At 50.4% G+C, this 11,070-nt stretch overlaps 2 protein-coding genes across 2 annotated transcripts; both read right to left on the bottom strand.

Moving 5' to 3' along the window:
- Nucleotides 1-7,628: 7,628 nt before the first annotated feature.
- TMEM239 (transmembrane protein 239) lies at nucleotides 7,629-8,647 on the bottom strand. Its single transcript, XM_004585670.3, has 2 exons — nucleotides 8,512-8,647; nucleotides 7,629-8,111 (listed from the first exon to the last, which is right to left on the bottom strand). The coding sequence occupies exon 2, from the start codon at nucleotides 8,098-8,100 to the stop codon at nucleotides 7,642-7,644; it is 459 nt and encodes a 152-aa protein (XP_004585727.2). The 5' UTR covers nucleotides 8,101-8,111; nucleotides 8,512-8,647; the 3' UTR covers nucleotides 7,629-7,641.
- Nucleotides 8,648-9,132: 485 nt separating this feature from the next.
- Nucleotides 9,133-10,189, bottom strand: C22H20orf141 (chromosome 22 C20orf141 homolog). The gene is made up of 2 exons (XM_004585671.2): nucleotides 9,484-10,189; nucleotides 9,133-9,385 (listed from the first exon to the last, which is right to left on the bottom strand). Exons 1-2 carry the CDS (start codon nucleotides 9,747-9,749, stop codon nucleotides 9,148-9,150), a joined length of 504 nt encoding a protein of 167 aa, XP_004585728.2. The 5' UTR covers nucleotides 9,750-10,189; the 3' UTR covers nucleotides 9,133-9,147.
- Between the last annotated feature and the right edge of the window lie 881 nt (nucleotides 10,190-11,070).

Raw genomic sequence — 11,070 nt, 5'->3', positions numbered from 1 at the left:
TCGTGGATTTGTGTGTGCACTGAGTATTCCTCTGGCCCTGGAGAAAAACATGTGCCTTATCTTGCATAATGTTTGGTCTGCAGGGGATGTGGAGCAAGTGGTGGAAACTCAATGAGAAGTGGGAACTGATCAGTGGGAGCAAAGTGAACACAGAGCAGCAGCTTGAGGGTGGGGAGACAGCCAAGGAACTAGGGGAGAAAGAACAAGGTAGGTGCTAAACAGGGATGGGGGTGGAGCGGCAGGAACTTGGCTCTGACAGGTGGTTCACAATCCTACCAGTAGCCTCTTTGAGTGACTAAAATGGGGTGAAGTGCAAGGTGGAGCTTGGCAGTGACTGAGGAGTAATGTGGAATAGGACAATTAGGTAACGTGAAGACCATTAAGTAACCTTGTAGAGTGGATGGAGGTGAGGGATGCGCAGCTCCTGCATAGACTTTGTACTCATAAAATTTTACCTCAGCAAAGAACATAGCATCCCATGAGAGGAGACAGAGCATGACATCAGAATGGTGTCGACCATGACCAGCGGTCTGTTAGGTTAAATGCGAATGAAAGGAAGCTGCTAACACCCACTGGTGCCAGGAAACTGGTACAGACACAGTGAGTTAAAACCTCCACAAGGAAGCCTGCTGAGAGTGTGTGAAGATACTCGGAGAAACTTGAAACAAAGAGGTTTGGCTTGCTTCAGCGGAAGAGAACACTGCAAGCACTGAATGGAGGGAGGTAAGATTGGCAAAAGTACACTTTTTGTTTCACAGTAACAGAATCCTTTCCTTGGAGCAGCCGGTTTCCACTTTGTCTTGAGCTTCGCCAGCTTGCCCAGTCCCTCCTCACTCGTGCCTGCCTTTCCTCCCCAGCAACCTTTTCCCCGAAGTTGCTGACTAATTTTTTAGACAGCAGGAGCAGGAGTTTCCCAGCCCCACAGGGCCTTCTCTCTGGCACCTTGCCTACCAGGCCTGTTCAAGGCTTTTTTCCTCCCTTAAAAGCACATCCGTTCTAGAACTCTCATTCTATAGCATCCTGGAGACTGTTTGCTATGCTCAGTCTCTCAACTTTCTACCTCTTTGTTTCTGGTTTTTACCCACTTTGTGACTGATGTTACATACAGGTTTTATAACATCTATTCTCTGTTCCAAGACCTTCTGTCCTTAAATTGTCCTACATGGCTTCAGATTCACTAAGATAGCATCATTTCTTTAAATGTGAAATTTATCCTAAGAGTAAAATAAAGGAGGTAATTTCAGTTTATGGTCATATAGGCATAAAATACAAAAGCCTTAAAAAATTTTGACTCTGTTACAGATTTTACTCAGTCATAACTGGGGAAAATGAAACTTAAAAGCAGCCTTAATGCAGTCATCACTTGATTTACATTGTTTCCAAGGCCTTTGTTTTGAAGTGTGAACATCTTATGTTGTTCCATTTATGTGAGTCCCATATTTGCTTATAGGCCAAAACTTGGCGCCAGCATTGTGGCATAACAGGTAAAGGCCACTGATCTGAGTCCCCGTTGCTCCACCTCTTTTTTCTTTTTAAGATGTATGCATTTATTTAAAAGGAGAGTTTGTCCATCCCCTTGTATTCGCTGGTTCACTCTCCAAGTGGCCACAAAGGTGAGGAACTGAGCCAGGTGGGAGCCAAGAGCATGATACTCTGTCTAGGTCTCCCACTTGGGCCATCCTCTGCTGCTTCCCCAGGCACATTAGCAGGGAGCTGGATTAGAAGTGGAGCAGCTGGGATTCTACCCAGTACTCATAGGAGAATGCTGGCATTGCTGGAGGAAGCTTTTTTTTTTTTCTTGATAGTACATTTATTTATTATTTTGAATTTTATACAATTCCATAGAGTCTAGGATTCTCTCCCCTGAAATTCCCCTCCTCCTGACTGATTTTCCCCATGTTGTTACAATAGTATAATCCTTCATATAGCTCCCTGGTAATGCACCAGCCATGGAGACCCAGAAGAAGTCCATGGCTGCTGGCTTTGACCTGGCCCAGCCCTGGCCAGTGCAGCCATTTGGGAAGTGAGCCAGCAGATGGAAGATCGCTTTCTGTTTCCTCTCTGTTTCTCAGTAACTGATTTTCAAGTAAATAAATCTTAACAACAACAACAACAAAAAGCCAAAACAAGCTATTGTCTCAAAAAACATTTAACATTGATGTATCATTTAACAAGAATTTTACCATGATGCCCGCTAATCCAAAGAATCTTGGTGTTTCCTTTTTTCTTTTTAATATTGTTTACATAGTGGAAAGAGATGCCTACCCGTGTGGGGGTGGGAGTCAAGTAGGTGAAGGAAGGTGAGTGGGACAAATGGTTTTGTTTTGGTTTTTCTCTTCTCCTGTATCTGCAGGGGAGAAGTAGGAGGAGGCCACTCCTTGTAGTCAAACTACATCAACACCAGGGGTGGGTATGTGGTAATTTGATGATGCCCTAGTGTTCCAAGGATGTTACTTGAGTGATTTTGACAATTCTGAGAAGTTGTTGGTTTCATTGCTCCAGAATTGAGAAAATCTTTTCAGGATCTATTGGTTGACTAAATCCACCTCCTTAGTGCATCCACAGACCCAGGAGCATGCTACAAAGCTTGGCCAGAAGAGATGTCCAACCTAGTTTGCTTTTTGTCCTCTGATGTGGCATTCGACTTCATCTGCCGGCCTAGATGAGCTGGCCCTCATGTCCCCTGTTGGCATCTGAGCGTGCTGTCCACTGCACAAGCATCAGCAGCTGAAGAGGCCCAGTCCTGATGCATACACTCCTAGGTCAGACCACACATCCTGTGATTTTCCCTGTGGCCAGGGTCCAAGTCTGGCAGTTTAGTAGGGGAGTCCCCCAAGAAACCTCACCTGGCGTGACCTCAGTCTTGACTGTTAATGGACACCAGCCAGTGCAGGGTCAGGTTCAGTCTGTCAACCTGGAACAGCCAAAGCACACACTGGTAGATGCAGCTTCCTGATGAGTTCCACCCAAACCAACAGGTGCTACAGCCCAGCCAGCCAGACCACCACAGACTGAGTCCTAATGCAAGCCAGGGCTTGCCACAGTCTAGTCGGGACAACCCTAAATAACCCCCACCAAGCACGCCCCAGTTTAACATTCACGACACAACTAGTGTAATTTACCATATTATCAAGCTAGAACAATTTGTTAAGATCCCTTCAAAAGATAGCAAAGAAGGCATTTGACTAAACCCAATATCCATGCTGATAAAAAATCTCTAGAAAACTAGGAATGAAAGGACCTGTTCTCATCATGAGAGGTGGTGTCTGCAAGACACTCCTGGCTGACCTCACAGTGAAAGGTGAGTTTTCCTCCAAGATCAGAAACAAGTGCATTCACTCTCGCTACTCTGTTCTGCACTGCGCTGGACGTCCTAGTCACTGCGGTCACACAGAAACATAAATAAAGGCATACACACTGAAAAGCAAGAGAGAAACTGCCTTTCTTGACGGATGACAGGATCACCTATGTAGAAAACCCAATGGAAGCTGTAAAAACGGTGGTAAGGCAGGCTAGACTTCGGACTGCAGTGCTGGAATCTTATATAGGTACCAGTTCATGTCCCAGCTGTTCCACTTCCCATCCTGCTCCCTGCTAATGGCCTGGGAAAGCAGCAGAGGATGGCCCAAAGCCTTGGACCCATGCTCCCACATGAGAGAAAGAGGCTTCTGGCTCTCAGCTTCAGACCAGCTCAGCTCTGGCCATTGCAGCCATTGGGGGAGTGAGCCAGCAGATGGAAGATTGATCTCAGTCTCTCTCTTCATAACTCTGACATTTAAGTAAAAATAAAATCTTTTTAAAATGGTTTTTAAAAAGCTACCAACATGAATTCAGCAATTTAGCTAATGTGTACCTGGTCATGGTTAAGATTCAAGGTAAATATACAAAAGAAATTAATTTAATTTTCCTGTATTAGTAATGAGCAATAAGAATAGAAATTTGGGGCCTGGTGCGGTGGCCTAGCAGCTAAAGTCCTCGCCTTAAATGTGCCAGGATCCGATATGGGTGCCAGTTCTAATTCCAGCAGCCCTGCTTCCCATCCAGCTCCCTGCTTGTGGTCTGGGAAAGCAGTTGAGGACGGCCCAAAGTCTTGGGACCCTGCACCTGCATGGGAGACCTGGAAGAAGCTCCTGGCTTCATATTGGCTCAAATCCAGCTATTGAAGCTATTTGGGGAGTGAACCAACAGATGGAAGATCTCTTTCTGCCTGTTCTCTATAAAATCTGCCTTTCAAATAAAGAGAAGTCTTTAAAAAACAGAAACAAGCAACAACGAAAAAAACTGAACTGAATTAGAGCAGAGCAGTGGGGATTCCAACTGGTGTCCATATGTGATGTCAGTGTTGCAGGCAGCAGCTTTTACTTACTCAGCCACAATGCCAGTCCACAAGTGAGCATTTCTTTTGGTAGTTTTTACTCTGAATGAGTTAAAGAATAAGCTAATCTGGGCCCGGCGGCGTGGCCTAGCGGCTAAAGTCCTCGCCTTGAAAGCCCCGGGATCCCATATGGGCGCCGGTTCTAATCCCGGCAGCTCCACTTCCCATCCAGCTCCCTGCTTGTTGCCTGGGAAAGCAGTTGAGGACGGCCCAGTGCATTGGGACCCTGCACCCGCGTGGGAGACCTGGAAGAGGTTCCAGGTTCCAGGCATCGGATTGGCGCTCACCGGCCTGTTGCGGCTCACTTGGGGAGTGAATCATCGGACGGAAGATCTTCCTCTCTGTCTCTCCTCCTCTGTGTATATCTGGCTGTAATAAAATGAATAAATCTTTAAAAAAAAAAAAAAAAGAAAAAGCTAATCTATGGAGCTGGATGTCAGAAGAGTAATTACTTTGGAAGGTATTAATTGAGATGTGTCATAATGGAACTTTCAAGGTTGATGGGAAAATCCTATGTTGACCTAGGAAGACACACACATCAAATTTTTTGAGCAATACACTCGAGAATTTTTTAAAGATTTGTTTTAAATGAGTAACAGAGAGAGAGGTCTTTCATTTGCTAGTTTGTTCTTCAGATGGCCACAATGGAGAATGCTGAGCCAGGCTGAGGCCAATATCCTCCAGGTCTCCCACATGGATGCAAGAGCCCAAGCACTTATTTTGAAGGAGTTACAGAGAGCGGGGAGATGGTTTTAACTGTCAGTGCTGGGTCACAAGATTTACAATTTTACATTAATGTGAAATGTGTCTGAATTATATGTCACTTAAGAAAAAAATCAGGGCTTCCCCCCCCACCTAGGAATGCTAGAGTGGTTTAATATTGAAGCATAAAAATTGTTTAATATAAGAAATCAAAATGTGATTTACTGTACAAACAAAATGAAGCAGAACAACCAACAATACTCATAATATAGGAGGGAAAAACAGTGTTATCATTCAATACCTAATCATGATCAAATATTTAGTAAACTAAGTGTGGTAAGGAACTTGCTTTAACTAGATAAAAGTTAACTACTTGGTCTGGCATAACAGCCTAATGGCTAAAATCCTTGCCTTACACACACCAGGATCCCATACAGGGTCTGGTTCATGTCCCAGCTGCTCCACTTCCCTTCCAGCTCGCTGTGTGTGGCCTGGGAAAGCAGTGGAGGAAGGCCCAAAGCCTTAAGATCCTGCGCCCGTGTGGGAGACCTAGAAGCAGCTCCTGGCTCCTGGCTTCGGATCAGCTCAGCTCCAGCCATTGTGGCTACTTGGGGAGCGAACCAGCAAACAAAAGATCTTTTTCTCTTTCTCTCCTTCTTTCTGTAAATCTGCTTTTCCAATAAAAACAAATAATATTTTTTTTTAAGAGAAAATTTAGTTGAATGTCAGAGTTAGAAAGAGAGGGAGGGACAGGTCTCCCATATGTTGGTATACTCCCCAGGTGGCTTGGTGTACATTTCAAGGAGTTGTGGGAGTCATGGAGATGTCATTTGTCCCCTTTAAAGACCCCTTTTATCTGTGTTCCACACCCCGAGTGTCCATTCCATTCCATTTATCTGCTTTTGTGTGATCTTGACATAAAAAGGAAATGTCTTGTTTTGCTGGCAAGCATCTTATATTTGTGCAAAAAATAATTGTATCATTTCTTGTTGCTCAATTCCCAGATGTTAAATCTGACCCACGTGGTTTGTGCCCCTCCTGACCAGCGCTGCCTTTCCACAGCTCTTGCCCCTGGCATCTTACACTTCCCATCTCCCTGCCCCCACCCACAGATAACAGCCATCATCGTCATTTTCTTCCCCTGAGGGTATTTCCCGTGTATTTCCTGGGAATCTTGCAAGCAAAGGCTGATTCAGCAGATGTGGGGCGGGACCCGTGACTCTGCATGTCTCAGCGGCTGCTAGGAGAAGCCTCTACTGCTGCTGGTCCTCAGACAGGTGGAGGAGCAAGGGGGTAAAACTGTCCATCACAGACCTTGCATTTGTTTGGAGGAGTAGGCAGATGCATAATTGGTCAGCGTCTGGAGCATCAAGAGACACTACCTTCCGAGGCCCTTCTGAAGGGGCCAAGGGCAGCTTGCTGGGTCAGTTTTGGAAACACCCTGCACAGTGTTCTCCCCATTCGCACAGCTGGGCAGACATCTCCTGACACCAAGTCGCAAGCATTTCATAATCAGAAGAAGTCAATATCTGTACACTTTGCAGTTTCACGGCACATGACCACATACATCTTTTCCACACCCTCCGGCCTCTGTTTACCATCTCAGAACCAAAAATCCCCTATGACCAAGCATCATCCCTAAAGCCTAGCAAAGCACCTTTCTTGTTCCACCACCTTTACTTCTAGAGCTCAAAGCACAGGCTAGCTTTTTGGTCTCCACGTACTACTTTCTGAATAGGGAAGTCCCCTGACTTGCCACCTCCTCGAGACAGAGTTGGCACCCACTTGACTCTGAGGCTCAAAAGAATTAATTGGCCAGAGCCACACACTGGGTGGGTGGGACAAACAGGACTTCTCATGGGACATTCTGTATCACACTGCAGAGCTCTGGGAAAGGGAGGAGGTTTATCTCTGGAAAACTTACACCCTGCTTGGCCCACCTCTCAGACGTACGGTAGCTAGAGGCAGGATGGAAGTCAGGACAGAGCAGGTAAGTGTAGGCAGAAGGTTCTCACTGGGGTTCCAGCCAGCCCTCTGCCAGCTTGCTTGTTTTCAACAGGGCTCTGGAGCCCACTCTTCCCCTGGGAGTGGAAAGAGGGAATGACTGGGATGAATGACAGACAAGCTTGGGATACCCAGGTAGCAGTTTTCAGTGAGTCTGAGGCTGAGCCAACTGCACACCTGGGAGGGAAGAGATGTTGCCAGTTGCCAACGATTCCCCAGCAGTGTCACCACATTCAGATGGTGCTCTTGGTGGTTTAGACCAACTCTGCCCCTGGCTAAGCCATCTGTCCTGTCCCCTCTTGGCCCTCACACCAGGTACCTGCAGTATCAGTTTAAGGAAAGTGTCCAAAGATAGGAACAGATGGGACCAGGCCAACTGCTGGCTCCAACCACACTACATGTGCCACAGCCCACACTAGGAGCTGGAGTCACAGCAGGAAGGCCCTGCCTTCCTGGATCTGTCACAGCAGGAAGGCCCTGCCCCACTCTCCTCCCTTACCCCGGGGCCTTAAATATAGGGCAGGGCTCAATAGACACAGGCAGCGAATGGGGTTGCCCTTCTATTGGTCTAAGTCCTGAGTGTAGCCTGGGTGAGTCATGGAGGTGATGAGGCCCACAAGGCTCAGCAGTGTGGAGAAAAGCAGCAGGAAGGATGCTGTGAAGAGCAGGGCAGGCAGGGCACTGAGCAGCAGCAGGAGGATGGCCGGCAGCAGGTGGCTCCACGCGGCGGCTACCACAGGCCACAGGGAGCTCAGCAGGTGGGAGCCAGTGGTGAACAGTGCGTGGCACAGCATCAGTGCCAGCAGCAGGTAAAGGATGCCCTCCAGACCCCACAGCACACGCTGCAGTGGTTGCCGCCAGCCTGACGTGGACCACCACTGTGCCCAGCTCCGGGGCACATAGCATGCACACCAGCGCACCCAGCACTGCCGGGTGACCCAGGCTGACCAGGGCACCGCGGGCTGTGGGCCTTCGCCAGCCCCGATGGTGTCAGTCTCCACTCGTGGCGGCTGCATCATGACTGGTGCACCTGTGGGGAGGACCAGGCCAGCTGCAGGAGCTGCTCTGGAGATACCTGGGACTCAAGACAGGCTGGAGTGCAGGGGTCAGGGCCCTGGGCAGGCTGGAGTGTAGGGGTCAGGGCTCTGGACGGGCTGGGGTGTAGGGGTCAGGGCCCTGGGAGGGTTGGGATGCAGGGGTCAGGGTTCTGGGCAGGCTGGAGTTCAGGGGTCAGAGCCCTGGGCAGGCTGGAGTGCAGGGGTCAGGTTCCCAGGGATAGCTGGAGTTTAGGGGTCAAAGCCCTGGGGCAGACAAGGGTACCGGCATCAGAACCCTGGGCTCTGGGTGGGCTGGGGCGCAGGGGTCAAGGCCCTGGGATGCAGGTGCACTAGGGTGCTGGGTTGGGCTTTGGGCTGGGGGCTGGGACTTACCTGTGGGCAGAGCCTGCTAAGTCATGTTGCCTCTTGCTACACTCAGGACGACCTGGCAGCCAGATCCTAGTCCCCCATTCTGAAACATCCCCACTCTCCCCAGGGGAGCCCCATTGTGACCCGGGCTGGGGTCGGGTGGGGTCCCATCAAGAGAGGAGGGAGTCATTGCGAGGCGAGGACTCACTTGAGTCCCTCCCCATGGAGCCTGCTGTGAAGGAAGCCTGGCCAAACCAGGACTATGTGGTGCAGCTCCATGTGCTTTGTTGTAGGAATCCCTGTCTCTGTCTGCTCCCTCTCTTCTCTGCTGGCTGACCGACTTCAGTACCTCCCCATTCCACTGCAAGTCCTTCTCTTGGGACTCTCATTCTCTAGCAACAGCAAGGAGGCCCTCAGGGTGCCTCCCAGGCTCTGAGATGGTTTATGCACCCCACCCTGGAGCTCCTTGCCTGGGATCCCACCTTATCTTACAGCCCCAAGACTCACATCCAGAGTGCCATTCCCAAAGGTATGAGACCAGAGGTCCTCCAAGGGTCAGGATGGGAAGAAGGTGCTCCCTGCCCTTCTCTTGTCCCCACCTATGCCATGGCTCAGGATCAAGGCAGGGAGGAGGTTGGACAGTGTATTTTGAGAGGACATTCAGGCCCAAGGGTGAAGGCAGAAAGCCAGGCCCAGCAAAGTCAAGGGCATGCCATGGGCTACCAGGAGCAGCCCCAGCCCCATGAGCAGCACAAGCAGTGCATCCTGGGTCTTGAGCTGTGTGGGAACAGGCCCCGACAGGTGGAGATGAGTCTCCTGCCATCCCAGACCCTCACCGGCTCCCTGACTCTGGTCCCTGAAGAGAAGTCGCTGTTGTGGCAGGGTGGGGCCTGCAGGCCTGCAGGGAGAGAGGTTAGCAGCTTAGGGAGGGCAATCCCAGCCTGCCTATCCACTGCCCGCCTGTCTGTCCACCTGCCCAGCTGCTGCCCTACTTACCTGTGGAGCAAGTCAAAGGCAAGGAAGCTGCCGAGCAGCAGCAGCAGCAGCAAGGCCGGGCCAACCATGGCAAAGATGACACAAACCGTCAGCCCCAGCGCGCCCAGCCCTAGGGCACTGTCCAGGAGCCGGGGCCAACTGGGTTCCCAGCATGACATATGTGCCCGCACTGCACTCCCTGGCCCCTCCCCAGCACCCAGGCCCCTGGCAGGGACAAGGAGTGCATCTGCTAGGGCTTTGGGCCTGGGTAAGCAGAGCTGGGTCATGGAAGGCAGTGGAGGTGATGGGAAGAGCTAGGGCTGGAGGAGAGTGAGGGTGTGGGGAGGGTGGAAGGGGGCAGGGCCCCAGTTGACACTCAAGGCGGAAGTTGGAGAGTGGGGAGCTGGGCTCCTCGGGAATGTCTCCCTCCCCACACACACTCACCCACCGAGCCCTGCTCACACCTCCCTTCACTTCACCAGCCATTCCGGGGACTTTACAGCTAGGCCATTGTGACCTATCACCAGGTGGGCCCCTGCTATCCTGGCCTCAGTCAGCAGCTGGTAGTCCTCCGAAGGCTCAGCCAGGAAGCTGGCAGCTTCAGAGAACGAATGCTCACCCTCTTGTCTTGCTGCTCCTCTACCCTCACATTATCTTCTTCCCAGGGAGCCAGGTGTTCAGATCAAGACAATGCCCATGTCCCCAGCTGTCTTCCTGAGATGGGCGCGGTGCCCGTGGAGCCTTGCAGGAATGTGGCGGTGGACTGCAGAGACTGGCTCTGCCAGGAAGTCACCCGGGGCTGGACGCCCCGGGCGCGTTCCTTCTGGTGGGGGCAGGAGGGGCTTTGTGGGAGGTGTTATGAACCCTGGAGTTCCCGAAATGGGGAAGAGGATGTGGACCTTGGAGGACTACAATATAATAACCCCATACTGGAAATTAAGTGATGGGTTGGGTCTGGTTTTCACATCCCCCCCTTATGGTAGGTTAAGGGGGGAGGTTTGGTTTTCAGGGTGTGGCACCGTGGGGAGGTGGTGGGAGCTTCAAACTGGTGAGGCCTCAGGCAAGGTGGTTGACCCTGCAGTGGCTAATACCCTCGTTTGGGACTCCCACAATCCACACTGGGGTGCCTGTGTCAGGGTCCCAGCCACTAGTTTCTGATCCAACTTCCTATTAGGGCATCCTGAGAGGCAGCAGGTGACACTCATATACTTTGGTCCCTGGCACCCACGTGGGAGACCCAGATTGAGTTTCAGGTTGGCCCAGCCCTGGCAGTTGCAGGTTTTTGAGGGAATCAACTAGTTAACTGGAAGATCTTTGTTCCTATGCTTCCAATAAAATGAAATCATATAATTTTAAAAGAAGTGAGGTGCTTAGGTCATAGGGGACCACTGCTCTCTCTGGCTTCCTGTTTTGAGATGTGTTTGCTTCCTTCAGCAGGTGCACAGTGATGTGCCACAGGTCCTTGCCAGAGCCTTCACTTTTCTGTTTGAATTGACAGCCTCCAAAACTATCAGCTAAATAAACTTCCTTATAAAGTTAGTCTGCCCCAGGTATTTCGCTATAGCAATGTAAGACCAGGTAACACCTGCTGAGAACAAAAGTAAGGAA

The sequence above is a fragment of the Ochotona princeps genome, chromosome 22 (genome assembly GCF_030435755.1).
Source record: "Ochotona princeps isolate mOchPri1 chromosome 22, mOchPri1.hap1, whole genome shotgun sequence".
NCBI lineage: Eukaryota > Metazoa > Chordata > Mammalia > Lagomorpha > Ochotonidae > Ochotona > Ochotona princeps.
This window is presented reverse-complemented; position numbering and strand designations above follow the sequence as displayed.